General features: G+C 49.6%; 1 protein-coding gene across 2 annotated transcripts; it reads left to right on the top strand.

Annotated features, from left to right (window-relative positions):
• Nucleotides 1-227: 227 nt before the first annotated feature.
• On the top strand, nt 228-15865 carry SERPINA5 (serpin family A member 5). 2 transcript variants are annotated; one of them, XM_033109133.1, is made up of 5 exons: nt 228-346; nt 11462-12094; nt 13507-13777; nt 14136-14283; nt 14833-15865. In XM_033109133.1, the coding sequence occupies exons 2-5, from the start codon at nt 11479-11481 to the stop codon at nt 15019-15021; spliced, it is 1224 nt and encodes a 407-aa protein (XP_032965024.1). In that variant the 5' UTR covers nt 228-346; nt 11462-11478; the 3' UTR covers nt 15022-15865. The 2 variants fall into 2 exon arrangements, with proteins under 2 accessions (XP_032965024.1, XP_032965025.1); XM_033109134.1 differs by having other exon boundaries at nt 229-356.
• Nucleotides 15866-24143: the final 8278 nt, after the last annotated feature.

The raw sequence follows: 24143 nt of genomic DNA, 5'->3' as shown, positions 1-24143 counted from the left end.
CCCAGACTGCCATGTCTTAAAATTAACCAGCTTAGAATAATCAATATCCCCAAAGGGGCATATGTTAGGGTGGCCAACTCTGCTCCCCTTCAGGGGCTTGCAGGGCAGTGGGCGGGTGGCCCTGGTCAGAGCTCAGGTGGCTTTGCCCACAGCCTAATTGTTGGCTGGAAGCCGGCTACAACAGGACAGGGCAGGGCTGGCTGGGGCGGGGCCAGGGAGGGGTGGAGTCAGGTCCCTGCTGTGGTCAGTGGCAAAAGCTGGCTCCACTCTAGCCAGCCGGCTGCGCTTTCCAGAGCCCCACAGACCATTGTGCCTCCACTGTGTGCATACTGGGCCACGGGACAGAGTAAGTACAGGTACTGCCGACAGAGGACCTGTGGGTATGAGTGTGTGTGAGGAGGGCTGAGAAATGGACTCTGGAGTTATGGGGTTTGGAGGGCTTGAAAGCTTTGGAGGTGTCCCAGAGTGAGCCGGAAAAACTCCCCGCAGTGCTGAGGAAAGAGTCAGCCTCTGAGACGGCAGAGGTGACCTTGGGCACAGCAGGAAACCTAGCTAAGCCTCAGTTTCCTTATAGGTAAGATGCAACGTACTGCACCTCTGCAAGGTGTGACTGAAGATTAAGTAAGGTGATGGTTCTCACCCAGGCATGATTTTATCCCCACGGCACATCTGGCCGAGGCTGGAAAGATCTTGAGTTGTCACAACTGGAGGCGTCCAGTTGGCGTCCAGTGAGTAGAGACCAGAGAGGCTGCTAAACATCCTACAATGAGCAGGACAGTCCACTGCCACCCCCACGACAGGGAATGATGCAGCTCCAAATGCCAACAGTGCTGAGGCTGAGGAAGCTTAAGGAAGTGGGGACAAATATCTGGTACACGGGGTGCTCCGTAAAGCATTGCTTGCGTTGTTCTCTGTGCCTGGAATTGCTATCCTTTAGAGAGCAGGAGAAATGATCAACGATAATGTTTCCCTAAGATAAGGCCACCCCGTCTGGGGCCTGCCACCCAGTGTGCTCCTCGGCAGCTGCTCCAGCTCCAGAAGCTTTTTGGCCATTTGTTAAGTAAACAAAACAGAAATATAAAATGAGTGGAATTTTTAGTTTTTCTAAGGATGAGGCTCTTGGCAAGAAATGCAACAGTAAAGGGAAACTGCTCCCCTGGCCAATATCCTCCTTCACAGTCAAGACTAGGCAACACAGTGGAAGTTTGGCAGGTGATGGATGCGTTTATGGTGGTGATGGTTTCACGGATGTATACTTACCTCCAAACTCATCAGGTTGTACACATGAAATCCTACTTTAATGAAGTGGTATTTAAAAAGAAAAAGACAGGAAACTGCGTCTGAGCAGCAGGGGGAGTTATTCAAGGTCACCTGTCGAGTTAGCCCCAGGGCCGCTGGAGCTCAGCTCTGGAAGCCCCGCCTGGCTGTGTTTCTAACATGTGGTCCGACACCTCTGAATTACAGAGAATGAGACGGGTTCATTCACTCATTCATTCATTCATTCCACAAAGGTAGCGGAGCACCACCCCTTGACTGCAGGGAGGACAGATGAGGGGCCTTTCTATTGTGAACACGTATCCTAGTGGGTGAGACAAGTTGGAACAAAAGAGGCCAACAACAAATGCATATGTAATTGTGCTTATATAATTGACTGAAAGATAAAAGAAACAATGAAGGGGCCAGTGGAGAGGGAGGACCAAGCATGAAGAGGGTGTCAAGGGGAAAACTTTCCAGCATCAGCCTGAGGCCTGCAGGGATGCTAGCCCTGGTGAGAAAGGTGGAGAGAGGGTTCCAGCAGCATGTGCAAAGGCCCAGGGGCTTGCTGTGTTTGAGGCAATGAAAAAAGAAGTGCGCCCAGAGGACCCACACAACTGAGGGCAGAGCAGGTCAAGTTGAGGCTGGTGAGAGCTGGGCAGAGCCCGGCGGCATGGGGCTCCGTGCGTTGTTGCACAAATCAGAGTTAGATTTTACCCTGCAATGAATGGGCAGCAACAGTATTCTTAGGCAGCGGAGCACTGTGACTTTGTGAATGAAGGCGATTCTTTCAGATGCTTTGTAGAATGGCTCATGGGGACAGGAGAAGTGGGGCGATCCAGGTAAAAGATGGAAGGAGCTTCCATTAAGGTAGTGGCTGGAAAACTGGGGAGAAGCAGGCAGATTTAAGACACACTTTGGAGCTAGAAACTGACAAGCCTTGCTGATGGTCTGAAGATGGCGGGGTTAGGAAAGTTCCCTAGACCACAGCTCGCAGGAAGCTCTGCCCCTGGCTCTTTAGGTCCCAAGGGAAGTTGGGTTTTTGTCTCTCTGCCGGGGCTCCATCTTACATGTATTTTTGTAATTAGCAGATTGTGGACACACCCACCTCAGCCACACAACTCCGGCAGCTGAGTCCAAAATTGACCTGGATGGGAGTTTGTTATCTAGCATTTAAAATGAATGACAGCAGATTTGGGGTCCATGGATGTTAGGGGAGCAGTGGGAGGTCTGCCCAGGGCCTGCCCACCCCCAGCTGACTCAAGTCCCTTTGGCCTGGTGAGAAAGGTGGAGAGAGGGTTCCAGCAGAGAGCAGAATGTGCAAGGGCCCTGGGCTCAGCTGGGGCTTTCTGTGCTTGAGGCAGTGAAAAAGGAAGTGTGCCCAAAGGATGCACGCAACTGAGGGCACCGCTTGAGTGCTCCGCTCCCTTCCCTTTGACATGTGAGGGCATTTCTGCAGAAACACTGACTTTAGGGACCCAGGAGAGAGTCAGCCAAGTCAGGCTTTGCTTCAAATGGGAGGCCAACTGAGTGCCGCCTGTGCAGCTCAGCCAATAGACTGACACAGGAGTTGGCTATAAGAATGAGTGTTTATTATCAGAGCACCCGTGGTCTGAAGAGGCAGTGGGTTAACACATCCAAAAACTGCCTTAACATCCTCCGACTGGCTTGGGGTATCCAAGGGAAATCTGGACGTTAAGCTACGTGATGGGGGTTGGGGTGGGGGGTTCTGCTTGGAGCCTTCCCTCTGGCCAGGCGATTCTCTGGTGAGGTCAGCAACCCAGGAACAATGATGGGAGTATCCTGGAAAGAATACTAGACCATAGAGATTGTGGTCAATAAGCCTAAGGGTGTTAACGGTAAGTGTCAGGGTGATTTTATGAAACAGGGAACTGGGTGGGACAGGGGTCATTCTGAGCTCTACCATCAGGGGGATGTTCCGTTGTTAAGCTATAGGGAGGTCAAGGAAAGGTGAGGCCAGGGACACCCGAAAGGCATCTACTATGGGGGTGCCAACCGGGCCTTGTTTCAATTCCCCCCGGTATTTTATTCATTTTTATAAAATTAGCATAGTTGTGAGGGGAAGGGACAAAGACTGTTCTTGGCTGCTACCTGCATAGTATGGGCGATGTCCTGGCTATGGGCACTAGAATTTCTTGCTAACCTATCATAGCTGGGAGGGGGCTGTTGGCAGCATATCCAACAATCTGAGAGGTTACTGAACCATTGTATCAGGAAACTTTGGCAAAGATTTTGGTTTCTCATTCGCTTTAGAGGAGCCCGGGAAAGAGGAGAGCCAAAAGGTGTTCAGTGGGTATCCCCGGTGGGGCACAAGTAGAGAGGCAAAAATGAGCAGCCCCAGCAGTTCTGTTTGAAGAGGAGCTTCCGGTCTTCAGTTGGCTCACAGGACCAGGAGTGACAGTCTTCCTTCTGGGGGAGCCCTGTGGAGACCTAAATGAAATCAGTTTGAATCGAGGGAAGTGGACCCACCTGCTGACCCTCTGAAGCCCGATAACAGTTGGGGTGCTCAGAAAAATTGCAAAGCGTTCCTTCCATTTAGGAGCTAACTGGTCTGTTAGAAACCCCTCCCCTTCTAGGCTTCTAATAGTACTTGGTCCCCTGGCTTTCTGGGGCTACAATGTGTAGAGGGGTCGGCTTGAGGAAGGTGCCAGTTCCCCATATTTCCTAAGTGCCTGCTGAACCTCTCCCAAGTTAACAACATAGGAAATAACAACACTGAGGTTTGAATCTCAGCAATTAGAGCCAGGGCTTACAGGTCTCCTGACAAAATTTTCCCAGAGACCTTTTTAAAGTCTGATTTGCTCGTTTTACATTTCCTCTGAGGTATAGACCAATGGTAAGGCACAGGAGGATCCCCAGAAATGAGCAGGTTTCAGAGGAAATAGGTCCAGAGTGACCTGTCAAGACAGAAAAAATGGCTTCCATATCAATCAGGAAATGAACAGGCTTACCTGCCTTGTCAAGGGTCACCCGCAGTTCCTCCCCTGTGATGAAAATGGCCTCTTTCCTCTGGGTTGCTGCTGGGAACCCCAGGCCCATCAGTCAACCACAGCCATTTGTGGGGCGGGAGTTGATCCCTGCTCCTTTCTGAGCAGGGGACAATCCCTCCAAGACTACACTTTTAGTTTGCGCAGGTGGCACGGCTTCTTCGCAGGATTAGGACACTCCTTATTCCACTGGTCTGGGCTTACACATCCAAAGTAGTCTCCTTTACCTGGTGTTCCCCTTCTGGGGTTTCTGGGGTACCCTGAGGTGGCTTCAGTCCTGGTTTGTCCATAACTATGGCCAAAAGCCTGGCCTGTTTCTGGCATCCTTTCCAGACTCACTGTTCCTTTCTTCCCTCATTTTCCCTGTCTCGGTTGTCAAAGATATTTAAACAAATTCCCCGGCCTTCTTTTAGGATCTGAGCTTCTTTATCAGGGGTGTAACAGTGAGCCAAAACCATTATATTGTAATACCCCGTTAGGTTAGGGAAAACATCAAGCCAAGCTTCCTTATTTTGTCCCATATGTGACACCAAGGAGGGCACATGAACTCTAGCAGTCCTAGAATACAGAAGCTTATATAATTATTAGCAAAACTTAGTTCTTAGATTTAGTTTTCTTGAGTAACCAAAGACCTAATTAAGACGATATAAAACAGAAATTATTCTGATGACACATATAACCATTGCTTTTTAGGCAGAAATCTTTTTCATAATATCAGCAGTAGACCAATAGTCTAATCAACTTTGTCTTATTTGGCAGAGAGAAAATTTAACTCTAATTCTGTCCCAGCTTACTTTTGATATTTAAATTTATTTAATTAATCGCATTTAGCTTAACCGTATATAAAATTCTCTCAAGATTTTTCTTCACAAACCTACTATAACTTCCCCAGTCCCTCTTAGTTAGTCTCCTCTCATTCATTCAGAAATAACCATCCTTACAACAAACTACTTTCTTTCAATTTCTTCAAAAATATATTTCCATACCTCATACCTTCCTTGAAGACACATCTTTTTCTTTCATATTAATTAGAATCCATAACTATCAGAACCTTAATTTTTACTGACAACTAAAAGCAAGCAATTAGCATTTCCAGTGGCAAATCCAGGAACGTATTTTGCAACCGTCAAAAGTATAGGCTTTTGTAATAAAATACAAAATATGTTTATTAACAGATCCTAGTTGATCTTTTAGCTTTCCTGTGACAAGAAGCCAAAAATAGATGTACTCAGACCTATCTAATAATAAATATTTCAGCATATCATTATCTTGAAATACCTAGACATTCATTAATTTTTATCATTTAACACAACTGAAATCTTAAGTTACCAACAGATGATGAGAAACCATGTCCAAGCATCCACACTACGTTATTACTGAAAAACTTCATCTAAAACCTTATTTCAGTTAACATTTTATTATTTCTTAACTCTATGAGATTTCAAAGATAATTATTACCGAAGCTATTTTCTTGACAAATTTTGTAGCAGAGATAACATGAATTTATTTTCGTAATCCCAGGTAAAACAAAAGATACCATATTGAAGGGTGATAATCTTAAAAGACTTATCTATTTAACCAAAAGTTAAACCAGCCTTAGTACCAAATATTTTCTTAGATCACACGATCCTGAAAAGTACATGCGTTAGCTTATTTATTATTTTTTATATAAGTGCTTAATCTTTTTTCTTTAAGGTAATCAAATATAATCTGGTAATACCATCCGGAGGCAAAAAACATTATATATGAAACAGACAAACACAGATATCAGAGATCATACCCACATAAACAGAACAATTAATAATTGCAGAGAGGACCTAAGATCTTACAATCGCCCCTACAATTTCAAAGAGGATGGAACAAAGGGTGGGGGATCTGGCTTGTGAGATTAGCTGCTTGTTTTTTAAAAATGCCTTTTTTCTTCAGTTACCTCAGCCTCAGGCATTCCCAGCTATAAGTGGATTAGGAGATGGGTAGATTCCCCCTTTTCTCTGAACTATCAGTTTATTTCCCTTCTTTTTGGAGTCTACCATAAAGGCTTATTATACATAAGAAATTTCATCCTGTTTCCCAGACCTCTAACACAACAATTCCAGTCACAAAATAGTATAATAATTCAATGAGCTATTGAGCAACCAGCACTCTCCAGAATCTAATATATACATTGGCCAAGCAGTACTGTAGTAGAACATTAATTTCCTTTTGATCAATGGCTCATAGCCATAGTTTTGCCAATGGCCTAATATTTTTCCCAGCGGGATCCTGGTCAGAATCAAAACCTTAGTTCCCATTGTTGAGCTGGAGCAAATACAGCCACATTTAACACAGGCTTACACAGACAGACAGACCCAAGTATTCCCTGGATCGGACAGACAAAAACCAGAAAAACCAGATTCGGATCTGAACACCAAATACAGAAACCAGACCTAGCTAGGTGCCAGATTTGGATGCCATGTCGTCTTACTCCATATACATGGTCCGTCGACCATCAGACCATCAGCCAGTAGGCTAAAACCAGAAACCAGATGTGGCCTTAAGACCACCAGACATCCAAAGGCTGAAACCAGATGTGGTGGCTTTTACGGTGTGGCAGATGGCCCCGCTTCCCAGGGAACAACGTTGTCAACTATAGTGTGCTTCCAAAACCAAAGCAAGCTTGCAGCTAGAGCCCCTTACTGGTGAGGGTATTATGCCTTGCTGGATTCTGCAGCCTCACCTATTGGCGCCATGGGTCAGTATGACCCCCAAATGGCCCTCAAGGACGAGCCCCAGACGGGGAGTGCAAAATCCTCCAGCTGCGTATGCAGGGGCCACCCCGCTTTCTGAACCAGTAACTAGAGGCAGGAAAACAGAGCAAATGCTTATTCTATCCAACTGAGCAGAAAAGACATCTGTGACAGGCGGCCCTTGGCACAAACTCCACCTTAGCAAGCAAAATCGCTTGGCAGCTGCTCCCAGAGGTCGGTCCTGTGTCAAGGAATCTGCCCAGTCCCAGGCAGCCCCCGAGACCCTCTGCCAGCCAAAACTCACCAGAGGAACCCCGAGGCTGTCCCTGTGGAGACCCTAGAAACTGAAACTGGAGGCCAACCGATTCCGGGGCTCGTGCTACCTGCGCTGCTCAGCAATAGACTGACACCGGAGTTGGGCTATAGAAGCATTGCCAGAGCGCCAGTGGTCTAGGAAGGCAGCAGGTTAGCACCTCCGAAAACTGCCTTAACATTCTCAGATTGGCTTCGGGTCTTTAAAGGAAAATCTGGGCATTCCTCCAGAAGCTACGGGATGGTTCTGAGGGTCTGCATGGAGCCTTCCCTCTGGCCAAGTGATTCTCTGGTGGGGTCAGCAACCCAGGAACAATGATGGGAGTATCCTGGAAAGAATACTAGACCATAGAGATTGTGGTCAATAAGCCTAAGGGTGTTAATGGTAAGTGTCAGGGTGATTTTCTAAAATGGAACTGGGTGGGACAGGGGACATTCTGAGCTCAACCCTCAGGGACATGACCTATTGTTCAGGGACAGGTAGGTCAAGGAAAGGTGGGGCTGGGCACACTGGGAGGCCTCTCCTATGGGGGTGCCAGCCAGGCCCTGCTTCATGCTGGCGCTCTGTGGGTGATCTCCTGAGTACCAGGCTACCAGGGCCTGGGGCAGACTCACCCTTGACTCAAAATGGGCACAAAACTCTGTCAAAGCCTGTGTGTCCTCCCGAGGCCCAGAAGTGTCATGGTAAAGCTTAGGCTTTGAAACTAGGAAACCTGAAATGAGTACCCCGGGGCCTCCACATTCTCAGAAGTGACCTCTCTGACCCTCTGGCTTCCTCTTCTGTGCAATTATGATGGTGACGCCAAAATGAGCTAATATAGGTGAGCAGCTTCCAAGAGACCCCGGGGATATGCACCGGGAGCTACCACAGAGGAAGAAGGAGGTATCATTTCCCAGGGCCATAAAGGGAGCCAAGAGGCAGGGTGTGCACCAACCAGAGGAATCTGGATTTTAATCCAGTGCCATCACTCGCTGGCTGGGACAAGCAAGTCCAGTTTGCTGAGCCTCAGTTTATTCATATGTAAAATGAGCTTCCTCGTGCTTACTTTTGGTGAAGATTAAATGTAGTAATATTTATATTGACTTAATATTAACGTCCTTAACAAATAGTGGCTGTAATAAAAGACAGAAAGAGAGAGAGTGGGCCCAAATGGAGCAAGATTTCTTGCTGGGTCCCAAACCTGCAGCCCAGGGGAGCCTGAGTGAAGCCCGGGCCCTGTCCAAGGAGACGGGCTCTTCAGGGAGACCCTGTGGCGACAGTGGTGAGGAGGAAGGTTGCTGGCTACAACATGTGACAGACCTCCAGTTTATGAATAAACTGAGGTCCAGAGACGGACAGGAAGGGCTTGGCCTTGAGTCACCAGGTTGGGAGGGTGGGAGGGTGCGAAGGTGGGAGGCCAGAACTCTCACTCCTGCTCCCTAGTCAGCTGCCTCTGGGCTCCATCCAAGGAGGAAACTCCGTCTGCAGCTCTAGCTTTTCTTTGAAAGCCTTTCTTTTAGGGTCATTTTCAGCTCAGTGTCCATCAGCAGGGGTGGGAGGGGTTGCGCTGAATTGTTTCTGCAGCGGCATCCTGCTGCCTTGATGGTTCTAACTCTTGGCAGGAGGGACGTAGTGTGCTGTGCAACAGAGGAGTTTAAAAGACACAGATTAAACCACCCACCCTGCCCCGTAGAGGCCTTCTTGAAGGCCATTCTTGGGAACAGAAAGGGAGTGTCAGCATGGGAAGGCCAGACCATGTTTCCCAATTATCTGCAGATTAGGCACCTGGACCATGAAATGGGGAGGCTGTGCCACAGAAATGGAGGACCAGAGCTCTGGGGAAGGCAAATAGTGCAACGGTTTCGAATGTGGGCTTTGAAAGTCAGAACTGGGTCTTTGCCACTATTAGCAAGTGACTCAACCCATCTGTAAAACGGAGCTTGTGCTGGAATCTGCCCCCATTGGTGGGTGTGTGGCTGAAGGAGTTGACACATGTGAGAACTACGTGGCACCTAGCAGTGGTGTGGGCCTTGTGCCTGGGCCTCCCACGGGCACAGTGATTGCTGAGGCTGCTAGGTTTGGTTCTGGGCAGCTGGAGGGTGTGCAGACAGCACATTCTAAATGTGCCTCCTCTGTGAGCTCAGGTGCAATTTGGAGGTCGGGGCGGAGAGTGTGACTTGTTCGAGTCACTCATTTTCACTCAAAGATGGAACTGCAGCCCAGTTCTGCCTGACTCCCAAGCTCTTTGGTATCTCTCTGCCCTCCAACCCCCTCACCCACAGAAGGCCACTCTGCAAGCACCATCCAATGCCACTGTTTGGCGCCCCTTGGAGTTTGGTTTTGCATGGGTCATGTGCTCTGTGGCAGTACCTGCCCTGGGGCTGGGGGGCCTGACATCATAGGGAGATGGAAGGAGTCCACGTGAGCAAGAGTTTCCATTAGCAGTCAGTCAGGCCGTCAGCGACACGGGAATCAGTTGCTTGATGGCTGCCAGGCTCACATGAGAGTGTGTGTGTGAAAGCATGTACCCCACAGCATAGCTGAGGAAATGAGGGTCCCCGGTAGGGTCTTGGCCAGACGCTGCCACCCCAACAGCTCACACATCTACAGCACCAGATCTGTGCCAGGCGCTATTACAAACGCTTCACGTACGTTGAGTCATCAAAGCCCCCAGTCACCCCTCCCCCCCCCGTGGGGATACTATCATTACCTCCGTTGGTGGGGGAGGGTGGCACGGGGTGTAACTGACTTGCCCCAGATCACACTTGGAGGAAGTAGCAGAGCTGAGATTTGGACCCAAGTGATCGGGCTGCAAACTCTGGGCTATTCACAGGGAGTGGAAGGAGGATTGGGGGAGGCCCAGGCACGGGAAGGGTTTCTGGTTGGAGAGACTGGGTCTGGGTAGGTGGACAGGAGGGAGGAAGGGGACAAAGGGCTGAAGGCAGAAGATGAGGCCTGAACGATCAAAGACCCCTCAAGGTCCACCTGAGAGGCCATAGAGAGATAAAAGGTAAGGGCCTCCTCGTCTGGGGATGGCAAGGAGCGATGTCTTGGTCAGCTCAGCCTGCTGTAACAGAGTATCACAGACTGGGGCCTCAGACAACAGACATTTATAGCTTACATTTCTGGTACCTAGAAGTCCAAGATCAAGGTGTCTGCAGGGCTGGGTCCTCGGAAGCCTCTCTTCTTGGCTTGCAGATAGCCATCTCCTCCCTGCGTTGATCGTCACTCTGTGTGTGTCTGTCCTAATCGCTTCTTGTGAAGACACCAGTCAGATGGGATTAGGGTCCACCCACATGACATCATTTTAACTGAGTCACCTCTCCACAGATCTTAACTCTAAATACCTCACATTCTGAGGTATTGGTGGTTAGGACTTCAACATTTAAATTGGGGGGGGACACAATTCAGCCCATCACAGAAGCCGGGTGCTCACATTAAGAGGGCAGGATTTCCTTAAGAGGGGAAGGTGGCCCTGATGAGGGACGTAGGTGTCCTTGCAGGGTCCTGGAGCCGCCCCTGGTCCTGGAGAAGGAGAAGGAGGAGACTCATTGGCATCCGTGTGTACACTGGTGACTTTCAGAAGCCTGGCACCCTGCTGCCACTGAGTGTTATAGATGCTCAGTGTATATTTGCTGAATGAACAAGGACAAATCCAGAAGTGCTGCAGGCCCCATGGTGACATTTGGTCTAAGTTCATAGAAGGACCTCAAGGCCTTGCAGATACTGCACCCAGGGCCAAAGTAAGGGTAGAGGTGACGTATGCAGGCAGGCTGCTGGTTCCCCGGAACCTCAGAAACGCTGACCAGGCAGAACACGGGAGAACGCTCCGCCGCCACATCCCACACCCCTGTAATGTATATCTTGATGTAAAAGAGAGGGGAGGATTCTTGTCCTGGCAGTACCCACCTCGGCTCCACACCCCTCTGCATACTTCCTCTCCCTGCCATTAGATGTCCATGTCCCCAAGTCTCTGTCCTCAAGCCCCTGCTGTCCTCTTCAAACCTGCACTCCCAACCTCACAGGTCCATCCTTTGTCTTGGACGCTGCACCTTCTCTTTGCTGGGGACAGCTCTCTGGGATGTCAGTCTTGCACGCTTCTACCCTGTCTTTCCTCTGAGAAGCCTCGTTCCCGCTGGCTGCACACCCTCCTGAGCACGTCTTCCCATTCTCCCTTCCAGAACCAGGGGCAGTCACCATGCAGCTCTGCCTCCTCTTGTGCCTGGTGCTCCTCAGCCCACAGGTGGTCAGCCGCCACCACCTGCGTAACCGGGTTGCAAAGAAGAAAGTCAGGGAGCTGCCCGTCGTCACCCCGGCGCCTCCTGGTCACAGGGACTTTATCTTCGAGCTCTTCAGGGCCTTAGTGGCAGCTGGTCCTGACCAGAACATCTTCTTCTCCCCTCTGAGCATTGCCATGACCTTGGGCATGATCTCCCTGGGGGCTCGTTCCAACACCAAGGCACAGATCCTGGAGGGCCTGTGCTTCGACTTCCAGTGCAACCCGGAGGAGCTGCTGCACAAAACCTTCCATCAGCTGCTGCAGGAGCTCAACGGGCCCAAAGAGGACCTTCAGCTGAGCCTCGGCAATGCCCTGTTCGTCAATCCCACCGTGGACATCCAGGATACCTTCCTGAGCGCCATGAGGACGCTGTACCTGGCCGACAGTTTCCCCACCGACTTTAAGGACCCTGAAGCGGCCAAGAAGCAGATCAATGATTACGTGGCAAAGCAAACGAAAGGCAGGATCGTGGACTTGGTGAAGAAGCTCGACAGCGACGGATTCATGGTCTTGGTGAATTACATCTTCTTTAAAGGTAAGACCCTTGGGCTGCAACCTGAACTTTCTGTTTCTTTCCAGCTGCTTTTGTCAAAAGAAGACTCAACTCTCACACACATAAAGGGGTGGGAGTGGATTGTCTTTTCTGGTGCTTGTCGATAGAGTGAAGTCAAGACGCAGCCATGCGTAAGATGGAGCCTTCTTACTGTGTAAGGTGATGGTAATACGCCCGGAGGCAGTTTCTTCCGCTGGGGAAGAGCTGCTTCCTGTCCTTAGGCCCCTGGGGACACCTGAAGTCACAGCTTCCACACAGGTTCTGAAGTATAAATTTGTTGTGGCCACAGTACCTCAGAAACTGATGCCATGGCTACTCAGGGCAGGACTGTGGGCCTTAGAAGGACCTCAGAGGGCATTTCCCGGCCCCGTTCCCTTGATCCCCTGAGCCCCACCATCGTAGGGGCTATTTCCTTACCCAACAAATCCTGGGTCAAGAGCCTGTTCCTCTGAAAAGTCTTCTCTCCCCTCCCCAGAGCTGATCTCCCCATCTTTAGTCCCCTGACATTTTTCATAAATATCCCTGCTCATCTCAGCTCACACTTCTGTTTGTCCTTCTGGAGGCTGAGCCCCTCGATGCCCTGTATGGGGCCTGGCTGAGGATGAGAGGAGTGGATGAAGAGAGGAGAGGAAGAGAGGGCAGGAAAGGGGGCAAGGGGAGGGCACGGAGAGGAGGGAAGGGAAGGGAGAGAAAGAGTAGAAAAACAGTTATATGTTAACCACCAAATCCCCTTCCTATGGTCACAGATGGTGAGTATCAAGCTTGGATTCTGAGATTTCTTGTCCCCTAGTCCAGGGCTCTCCCCATTACACCAGGATACAGAGGACAACTGTCAAATAAGCTAAGAGGGGTTCTGGGGTGGAGCTCTACATTTGATAACTATTAAGAAGATGGGTAATTATTTGTATTACTTTGATCAAAAAAAAATCCCATAGAAAGCAAAATTGAAGACTTCCCGGTAGGAAAACATCATGTATTTCCAGGAACCTTACAAACCTCTCTCTCAAACTTAGGTCAAAATGTAATACTTGGAAAAGAGTGAAAAGCAGAATAACTCACGCAGATATAGTGTAGCTTTATGAGCCACGCATATTTTTCCCCAGTCCACTTGGATGTTTGACCTTGAATAACATCAGAGAATCAAACAAACAACATTCGGGGCGAAGGGCCTCGGAAGACATGAAAACCAACCTCTCCGTTTTGCAAATGTTACAAGAGCCCCACAGAAAGTTCAAGCATGTCCCCAAAGTTGTAAAGAGCTTCAAGGGGTTCAGTAGTCACTGCCGCCAAGGAGAATGCTCTAAGGAGGGATTTTGCTGTGTGATAAGTTTACTGTCTCCGTACTTTTCACATGCAGCTGAGAATTTCTCATTTCTGTCCATGTTCATCTTTAGCTAAGTGGCAGACAAACTTCGACCCCAAAAGCACCAAAGAGCAGGACTTCCATGTGACATCAGAGAGGGTGGTGCCGGTGCCTATGATGAAACGCGAGGATCAGTATTTATACCTCGTGGACAGAAACCTCTTCTGCAATGTGGTGGGGGTCCCCTACCAAGGGAATGCCACCGCCTTCTTCATTCTCCCCAATGAGGGCAAGATGGGGCAGCTGGAGGCTGGCCTGAACAAAGAGACGCTGAGGAAGTGGATCAAGATGCTCACAAAGAGGTATTCTTCAGATTCTACCAGGGCCAGCCTAACCCTACACACTCCCAGGGAGACACCTGTCCCCAAGGGCCACTCAGTGGTGGGAAGGACTCACAGCCCAAGAGCTGTCTCCAAGCCCAGAGGCATCAGGGGAAGTCCCAGCCCCCAAGGCCTGGCCCAGGTGCAGGGAGCAGCGCTGGATGCCTGCTTTCCTGGTGGTGCCATTAGAGTGGACAGTGACCTCTGGGGCAGCCCACGTCTAAGTCCAGAGTGGGATGGGCTCTACTCTAGGCAAGGGGCTGAGGGGAGACGGTAGGAATATGCTTCCAGTGAGCCAATGCTCTAGAAGCGTCTACAAAAGGTCCTCGTCTCTTTCCAGCACTCTCCAGCTTTACCTTCCCAAGTTCTCCATTGAGGGCTCCTATCAGCTGGATAAAGTCCTCCCCAAGCTGGGGATCACAGACATCTTTACCTCCGACGCTGACCTGACCGGACTCAGCAACAAACCCAATATCCAGGTGTCTGAGGTAAGCCCAGAAGGTCCTGAGTATCTACTTTCAGAGATTTCCATTCCATTCTATTCTATTCTATTCTATTCTATTCTATTCTATCCTCACATTTCGTATTCTCTCTCTCTCTCTCTCTCTCTCTCTCTCTCTCTCTCTCTCTCTTTCCATTCCCCTTCCTTCTCCTCAAGAAGCAAACGTTTCACTTTGTATTCTGTATCCTTTATGCAATGGGAAGCCATATCCGTCACTGTCTTGGGAAGGAGCCGTGTCAGGCAATCAAAACTGAAAATCAGGCGGCATCTCCTTCATTCACTCGCTACATGGCCTCTAACAATTACTTGATCTCCCTGAGCCTCCTTCCCCCTCTACAAAATCGGAGAATCACACTCTCACTGAAATGCCATTAGATTTCAATGAAAGACATGTGCACATGTCATTTGCTGCCTGCTTTGAGGTTCCGTTTGTACGGAAACGGGCAGTGATGCCACCGGCAGAAGCTTTGCCATGTCCTGTGCTGGCATCTCCCAGCCCCTGGTGACGTGGTGGTATCTGGTGTCTCCCTTGCAGATGGTACACAAAGCCGTGATAGAGGTGGATGAGTCGGGGACCAAAGCGGCTGCAGCCACGGACGTATCCATCATGTTTAGGTCGGTCGCTTTTGGCTCCCCAATGTTGGTGTTCGACAGGCCCTTTCTGATGGTCATTGTGGAGAACGCCGAGAACATCCTGTTCCTTGCCAAAGTGATGCACCCCTGAGGTGGGGATTTCTCCCGAAAGGCCACAGACCTCCACAGCATGGCGACCATCTATCTCCTGAGAGCTAGTGATCTGTACAGGTTTAGTCGACTAATAAGACTTTCACAAATAATCATAGTAATAGTGTTATACTGATGATTGCTGCCTTTCACACAATTGTAAGACACAGGTGCCTTGAAGAACCTTGGAGGACATTCAGTCTTGCCCTCACCTTTCATGAGTGGAGATGAGCACCGAGGCCCAGAGAGTTTGGTTGACTTGCTCAAGGTCACACAGCATGTTGGTGGCATAGAGAAACCCAGGATCCAGGTCTCTGATTCCCACACCAGTGCCACAAAGCTCTACAAGAAGGTGGTTCTGTAGACATTTCTACCAGGAAGTGTATTTCCAAGCCTAGTCCCCCACTTGTCCACAATATCAACTATAAATTCATCATGGTTTGGAAAGAACAGTGGAATGGGAGTCTGGAATGGGGCTTCTGTCCCAGCTAACCAGCTGTGTGACATCACGGTGATACTGTCCTTCTCTGGACTCCACCATAGATACATGAAAGGATCAGGTCAAGGACTGAAGGATCCTTAAAATCATATAAAAAGGTTGGGGTGTTACCTGCCAATCACAGTTGATTTTAATATATTCAGGTGCCACTCATCCTTTAAGAAAAGCAAGTGGACAACAGGGTGGAAATGGCCCATCACAGGACTGTACCATCCGGTAGACGAAGTTAGTTTCATGGGCTTGGCTGGCAGTGGGCGAATGGAGGCCTGGAGACTATCAACTGAAGACACTGGCAACTACCTGTGAATTTTAGTGTCCGCCATAACAATAAAGCGTTTTGCAAACACTGGTGTCATTGTCCTGATGGAAGTAGCTCTGGGAATGGAACCCCATTAGCAGCTTATGCTCCAGGCTAGGTGCTAGGCACTTCACCTGGATTGTTGCATTTACCCCTCACAATACCCTTAGGAAGCAGGCACGATTAGCCCCATTTTATAGATGAAGAAGGTGAGGCTTGTGGAGAGTGGGCGGCTTACCCAGACACAGCTCCTAAGGGATGGAGGCAGGATTTGACCCTGGATTGGGGCCCAGGCCCATGCTGCTGGCCCTGTGCTCTGATGCAGAAGAGACATGACCAGGAAACAAGCCCTGGTCGGGTGCATCTCAGCCATAAGCTGCCCTGTAATCCAGGTGGGTTCACTGTCCGTTACAAAACCTGCCACATTTCCTTGTCCATCAAATGAAGGGAATCAGACATTTGAAAGAGTCAATGAATGAATAAGCAAATGAGTCCTGCACTCAGTCTCAGACTGTCCCTAACTAGCTGCCCCGAACTCTGAGCCCTTGAACATCTGCCCACCCCAACCTGCAAGTCCCTAGCTTGCTTTCCATGGGGCAGCTCCCACCACTCTGATCCCTGAGCCTGGACTATATCACAGAAGGGTGCCCCTTAGAACTAGCAAGATTGGAACCCCAAGCTTTGACCGTCCCCCAAAGTACTGAGAACTTGCTGGGTGCCAGCCCGAGGGGACACTTTGCACCTGTAATCTCATTAATCCCTCAACAACCTTGCATGGTAGATCAGTTGTACCCATTTTACAGAGGGGTACATAAGGGCGTGCCCAGAGCCCCTCAGCTGATTAGAACAAGGCCCAGGCTCTGGGACTCAGATGACATGTGTTGGCTGGTGGCAAGGCTGCAACCCAACCCAGATGGCTTATCCACTTTTGTGATTCGAACTCCGCACAGCTTTTAAGGATTGGGCCTCCTCATGGGGTCAGACCCGCTCCTATGTGCCTTCCCTTGCGAAATGCCTCCTCTGTTTTGGCAAATATTTCTCTCACTATTTACCCAGCCAGTCCAAGGTCAGGGGGAGGCTCTGCCTGTGTGCTGTGTGTAAGGCCAAGGTCCAACGCTGCCTAAAGTTTCCTGATCAAATGGTCACAAAGCAGCTACTGTGTGTGAGACCAGGATAGGCTCTGGGTCCTGACTCGTGAGCCTCTGCTGTGTCACACACTGAAGTGCCCTGCTGGGTGTCCTGGTGAGCCATGTGACTCCAATGTCACATGACCCTGAGATGAACAAGGTAGTATAGAAGCTCAGAGAGAGAAAGAGAGGGAATTAACTTCTGAGGGATCACGAAGGCTTTCGTGGAACAGGTGGCACTGAGCTGGTCTCGAAGAATAAGCAGGACTTCGACAGACAGCAGATTTGGAAGCGGATGGGACTCTAAGGCAGGGGGAACAGCTTGAGAAGAGCATGATATTGGGGAGCCATGGTGTGTACAGGAAATCCGAGACCTCAGTCTGGACCAGTGTAGGGTGTGTGAAGGAGAGCAGGGGAAATGGGGACGGTGCCTGCAGTCCAGTGATGGGGCCCCTGAACACAATGATGGCGTTTTGTCTGTTCTCTCTCCTCCTGAATTCAGGGTGGTTTGGCCATCCACACCACACCCTGAAGATCCCCGGGATCCCTTCTTGTCCCTCACTGTCCCATCTGCACGTCAATAGGCACCTCCACTCAACCCCCTAGGGGACGCCCACATCCATCCACTCCTGCTTCTCCAACACCCACCAGCCTCTCCCCTGATTGACCGCATTCGTTCCATTCCATGAAAAGGTAACGGTTTGTTGGGTGCCTGCACATGTAGGCATGACTGTACCCCTCAGGATCCTCCTTCTTAGCCACCGTATTAGATCACGAGGTCTGCCATAACAAAGTACCCCAGACTGGGCAGGTTAACAACAGAAATTTATCTCGCAGATCTGGAGGCTGGAAGTCCAAGATCAAGGTGTCGGCAGGTTGGTTTGTTCTGAAGCCTCTCTCCTTGGCTTGCAGATGGATGCCTTCTCTCTGTGTCTTCCTGTTTGCATCAGGATCTCTTCTCCTCATCGCCCAATCTCCCCCAGTCATGTTGGTTTAGGACCCACCCAGTGACATCATTTGAACATAATCACCTCTTTAAAGGCCCTGTCTCCTAATATAGTCCCATTCTGAGGTTCTGGGGTTAGGACTTCAACATAGGAATTTGGAAGGACATCAAATTTTAATTCATAACAGTCACCCCATCTTTGAGTTCCTGCAGTTATTGCCAAGTTCATTCTTGTTCTTAGGAACCCACTTTTATTTCTCTCTATGACCACATGAACTCTCAGGACCTCTTTTTGTGACCTCCATGGCCACCAACACACGGAGGGAAAACACCAGGTCCCAGGACTCCTTCCCCCACCGCTCCCTGCAGGAACTCAGACCAGAAAACGATCTTGGTCTCCAGGGGAAACACTTCACACCCCACCGAACAACCATGCCCAGCCTACACCTGCTCATCCAACACCTGCATTCATCCAAACACCATTATTGTTCAGGTGCCTGCAGGGAGTCAGGTACGGAGCTAGTACAAGGGTTTAATGGTTACCCCAGCAGACACAGGCCCTGGAAATAGCCAGGTAAACAAACAAACAAACAAACAGAGAATTACCAACCACGGTGAAGGACATCGTTTGTCCACAGTTGGTTATTGAATGTCCACAGTGGAACGGCCACTGTTCCAGGAGCTGGAGAAAAATGAACAAAAGAACAAAAATACCTGCCCCGCTGAATGACATTCTAGTGTGGAGAGACAATAAAATGAAACATCACCAAGAATAAAAGGGAAAAGTAAAGGGCATCGCCTGTCAGTTGATGACAAGCGCTATGGAGGGAGAGCTGGACTTATTGACCTGTATGTACGAACATTAAAAGCCCTCACCAATAGAATTAGTGCCCACCCTTCCTGCCATGTGAGGACGCAACCAGAAACCTGTGACCGAGAAGAGTGCCCTCACCCAACCATCCTGGCACCTAAGTCTCCGACCTCCAGCCTCCAAAACTGGAGCAAACAAATTTCTGCTGTTTCTAAGCCAGCCTGTCTGCGGTATTTTGTTAGAGCAGCTGAGCTAAGACACCTGAGAAGCTGTCACAGGACAGAGGAGACTAAGGAGACATGGAAACTAAATGTAATGTGGTGTCTTGGATGGGATCCTGGAACAGAAAAAGGACATTAGTGGAAAAACTGGTGAAACCCAAACAAGTCTGTGCTGCCCCGATGTTCATGTCTTAGTTTTGATAAACGAATCATGGTGACATGAGCTGTTTATGTCACAGGAACTCTACACTGTCGTGACAACATTTCTGCAAATCTGAAACAATAGGTTGGTGCAAAAGTAATTGTGGTTTAAAAGATTAAAAATAACTGCAAAAACTGCAATTACTTTTGCACCAGCCTAATAGCGTCAAAATGAAAAATGAGTTGTGTTTAGTAAAGTGTTTAAAACAAAAAATGCAGAGGATGGGATGGGAGCAGGTGGGTGTTTCAAAGGCGGAAGCAGGAAGCCAGTTATGGATAAGAACGGGGAGCACAGGGGGCCCAGAGGGAGCTCTTGAGGTGGTGGCATTGAAGCCAAAATCTGAGGGACAAGCAGGACTGAACTGGACATTAATTCCCTAGTGTTGTTATTTTTGTATGCTTGAGTATTTATTAATATCGTCTAAAATTAGGATTAAATTGCCTCTTTACTTTTAGTAGGATTTGGGTGTGGGGAATTCAGCCTATGAAGTGACAAAGACAGCACATTATTACAAACGGCTGACCAGCCTTAAAATGGTGAGGTGTCTTTCCTTTCTTAGGCACTGGAGAAACCTGAATGAACATATACAGTACAGGGAAGAGCTGGATTATGGTAAGAGCTGGGATAACACTTAAGAAATTCGGGGTCAGCAGAAAGCTTTCCTATTCTTAGCATATTTGATATTAATTTCAAATTAACTTGATAGTGTCATTAAAATAGTACTCATGTGAAAGAACGCCTGGTAACACTGCGAACGCTCAAAGGATACCAGGAAACAGAATAGGCAAGTTGCTTCCATAGTAACCCAACCAGGTTTTTCTTTAAAAACAAGTTAGTACCTCACAAAATACAAATATGTACCAGAGTCATAGATGCAGAGGGCTGACCTAAACCTTCCAATTTATTAAGAGCTTCCCATTTTGTTCCCATTTGTGAAGATCCAGGTGGGAAAGAGTGTGTCCTGTGAGGCTCCTCCTTTACTGGCACCTGTTATACTATGCGTGTCCAGGGGGCGGTGATGGCAGTAACAGTGCCAGGTGGCACTGGGATGTCACCTACTGAAGGTCTGACACTGCTCTAAGCCCTCGGCAGATAGCATCTCCATGAACAAAGAGGCCGAGGGGCGCCTGTGGAAAGGAGCTGGGGACAGCAAGCAGGTGACATCAGTGAACCTCTTCAGCTCCCTGCTGAGATGCATCTTTCCCAGAGGAAGTGAGGTGGGAGTGAGATGGCACTAAGGTGGCAAAAGCCACAGACACAGAAGTCGGGAGAACCCAGCCTGAGTCCACAAGCCCTTCCTCATGGTGATTTTCCGTGACGTCATACAGAGGACAAATAACAATGCTCCTGCGAACCCCCACACGGCTGCACACACACACACACACACACACACACACACACACACACACACCCTTCTGGGGGTGGCCATGGCCACTGAGCCGCTGATACAGCCACAGCCTCCAGTCCTAGGAGCTGAGCATTCATTGTATGCCTGCGGGGCAGGGGCTGTATCCAGAATCTTCTCCTCTCTGAGCCCCTACATCTCCCACAGTCCCTCAGAGAGGCTGCTGGGAACCATGTGTGGGTTTGATCAGCCTGTGTATTTTCCTCCACAAATGTGAAGGGACCGGATGGGTGGGTGGGGGTTGGGGGGGTAAAGAAGCACAAACTGGGGGCCAGGAAGCATGGGTCTGGGCCTCTGCTCCCAGGTGTGCCCAGCGAGGCGCTGTGAGCAGACACACACCGTGTCCCTGTCTCCGGCCTCACAGTAGAGTGGCGGTAAGGAAAACAGTCAAGGGAAGAGGCTTTGACACTACACAGGGTTTCTTAAACAGAGATGTGTACCACCCGGAGAGCTGGTTAGTATTCCTGCGCTTCCAACCCAGAAGTCAGCATGGTGGAGGCCGGGCCTGTAACCAGCACCCTCGGGATCCAGACGCACAAGCAGATTGTTGCTTCTCCACTGTCACAGTCCTGTCACCATGCTTCTGTCACAGTGCAAGCAATGGCAGGGGTATCCGATTCAGGGATGCCATGCCCCCTCCCCTGCAGAGACCCCCCACCCAGCTTCAGTGACTGAAGGCCTTCATACTCCAGGAGCTAACAGGCCAGATGCTCTTTGCTTTCCGGCATCTTTCCAGCTAATCATCACAGGGCAACAGCCAAGCAACAAACACAGCAACCCAGGCATTTCCTCATTCTCTGGCCAGAGGTCCCCCTATGTATACAAAGGACTCAAATCATCTCTGCACCCCCAGTGCCTAGTACTGTCCTTGGCCAAGATGGGCTCTTGACAAATAGTGGATGAATGAATGGAAGGGCTAAGCGAGGGAAGGCTCCAGAAGATTCCAGGCCTCTACAAGTCCTCAGGCCTTTGCCTAAGACTCCCCTATTCCTTGAGCATTAGACCCCCAGAATACACAGCTTGAGCACGCCCTGCAGGTGGGATGCTGAAAACATAAAGGATACCGAGATAAATATGGATTCCAGATAATGGATCACTTTTCAATGTACGAGGTCTGACAATTAAATTCATGAACTTGTTGCAACAATGTTGCTAACCTTTTTTGATATCAGAGGGATTATTCCTTATGAATTTGTACCAACTGGACAAACAGTTAACCAAATTTACTGTTTGGAAGTGCTGCAAAGGCTGCGTGAAAAAGTTAGACAACCTGAACTTTTCACCAACAATTCATGGCTCTTGCATCACGACAATGCACCAGCTCACACGGCACTGTCCGTGAGGGAGGTTTTAGCCAGTAAACAAATAACTATTGGAACACCCTCCCTACTTACCTGATGTGGCCCCCAATGACTTCTTTCTTTATCTGAAGATAAAGGAAATATTGAAAGGAAGACATTTTGATGACATTCAGGACATCAAGGGTAACACGATGACAGCTCTGATGGCCATTCCAGAAAAAGGGTTCCAAAACTCCTTTGAAGGGTGGACTAAGTGCTGTCATTGTAGCATAGCTTCCCATGGGGAATACTTCGAAGGTGATATTCAGCAGTGATGTATGTAGCCCTTTTTCTAGGATGAGTTCGCAAACTTAATTGTCCCACCTTATATATCTCCCAGGAATTGTGAGGTACTTTTGTTTGCCAAATCTGGCAGCTCTATCTGTAGGGAACAAGGATAAGTGAGAAGCAGCCATCCCGATGGCCAGAAGCCAACAGTTCTCACTGCAGAGAGCAGGTGAAGTCAGTCACGAGGACAGCAGGCAAAGGCTGCTTGTTGGGAGGGGAGTGGGGGCAGGTCTGGGCCAGTAAGAGGAAGGTCTTGTTCACCAGCAAGGACCATGGGAGGCTTCCTGTCACGTATTGTACAGCCCTGAGTGTAACAAAGACCATTCATCCGTGATTGCCTTAAACTGAAGCCTGAGACAGAATGTTCCCAGAGATCCCCTTGTTTGTAAAGGGAGTTGAAACCCTCCCTTCTCCTGGCACAAGTTGAGAGATCCTGTGGGGACAGCTCTGCTGTAGGGAATGTGTTTAGGGCCCTGTAGGGCTGGTGCCCCTTCTGGACCAGGGAAAGGACTAGGATGCCAGTGGGGGGGTGGGGGAGGGGGGCTTTCAAGCAGGAGAACGCCCTGAATGACCTGTATTCTTAAAGATTTTCTGGAGACTGGCAAGAAAACGGACTGGTAAGGGGTGGGGAGAAGGTGGAAGGCAGTGAGGTATGCAGACAGCTCAGCGGTCACTGCTTCAGGGAACAGTGCTGGGACCAGAGTGTGGGCAGCAGAGATGGAGAGTAGGGAGTGGATTCCAGGATGTGGAAGAGGGAGGGTCCATCCCACAGGAGGAAGTGGGGACATGCAAGATCCTCCCTTCGGCAGCACCCATGTTAATTAACAAAGAGCTCTGCAGCCCGCAGTCACCTTCCTGCCCCTGGATCCCTAAAATCAGAAACCTGCCCCTGTCCTTGTGACTCATAATTGGTACCGCCAGGTCACAAGCCTGGGTTTTCCACACCGCATGCCGAGTTCTTTCCACAGGCTGGAAGGGAACACAGGCAAAGCCTCAGGCCGGAGTCAGGACGCCTCCACCTTCCTGCTGGGTTTCTCATGTCTCAGGTCACTGTGTCTCCAAGGCCGGGCTGAGAACAAGTCAGCAGGGAGTGGCACAGTGTTCCCGGAGAGGGGGAGAGCGTGGGCTCGGAGGCAGCAGCCTGCCTGGCACAGCGTCCCAGCTGGGCACTCCTCGCCTGAGCCCATGGGAACTAGCTTCATCTCTGTCCTCAGTTTCCTCATATGTAAAGTCGAATAATTGAACCTGCCTCCGAAGGCATTGGTGAGAGTTCTCAGCATAAAGAATAGTGCAACTGTGATTACATCATCATTATGAGTGGGGCCTATGGGTGGATGAAGAAAGAATGGGTGCATTTGCTTAAAAACCAGGAAGGCCGAAGGAACACCCATTTACCAAGACATCATCCATGTGGCCCATGACGTATTGTGAAATTGACCTGCTTTCTTATACAATATGCAGATTTCCCTGATTACCGTCTTCCCCAATCCTAAGAGCCACAAGCAGGCAGGGGATGTGGCGTGGGCTTAAGCTACGGCTGCAGAGTAAGTCATTCCAAAAGTCAGCAGCTGGGAACCAGAGAACAGTTATTATCTCATAGTTCCTGACGGGCTGGGCTGGGTGGTTCTGCCTCAGCGTCTCTCGTGAGCTGGTAGACAAGTCACGGGCCGGGGCTGCTCTTCCTGAACACCTGACAAGGGCTGGAATTCCACATCCAAGCTCGCTCATGTGGCTGTTAGCAAGAGGCCTCAGGTCCTCGACACGTGGAACTATTCAAAGGGCTGTTCAGACATGCCTTCTCGAGGGATGTGTGTGTGTGGTGTGTGTGTGTGTGTGTGTGTGTGTGTGTGAGAGAGAGAGAGAGAGAGAGAGAGAGAGAGAGAGAGAGAGAGAGAGAGAGAGAGAGAGAGAGAAAACGCAAGACAGGAGCAGCCGTGGTCACTTTATAACCCAGTACCTCAGAGGTAATACCCCACCTCTTTGCCC

Source organism: Rhinolophus ferrumequinum, chromosome 6, assembly GCF_004115265.2.
Source record: "Rhinolophus ferrumequinum isolate MPI-CBG mRhiFer1 chromosome 6, mRhiFer1_v1.p, whole genome shotgun sequence".
NCBI lineage: Eukaryota > Metazoa > Chordata > Mammalia > Chiroptera > Rhinolophidae > Rhinolophus > Rhinolophus ferrumequinum.
This window is presented reverse-complemented; position numbering and strand designations above follow the sequence as displayed.

Coding starts and splice junctions, on each gene's coding strand:
- SERPINA5 (XM_033109133.1), top strand. CDS start 11,479: ATGCAGCTCTGCCTCCTCTTGTGCCTGGTGCTCCTCAGCCCACAGGTG. Junction 13,778..14,135: donor ATCAAGATGCTCACAAAGAG/GTATTCTTCAGA, acceptor GTCTCTTTCCAG/CACTCTCCAGCTTTACCTTC. Junction 14,284..14,832: donor CCAATATCCAGGTGTCTGAG/GTAAGCCCAGAA, acceptor TCTCCCTTGCAG/ATGGTACACAAAGCCGTGAT.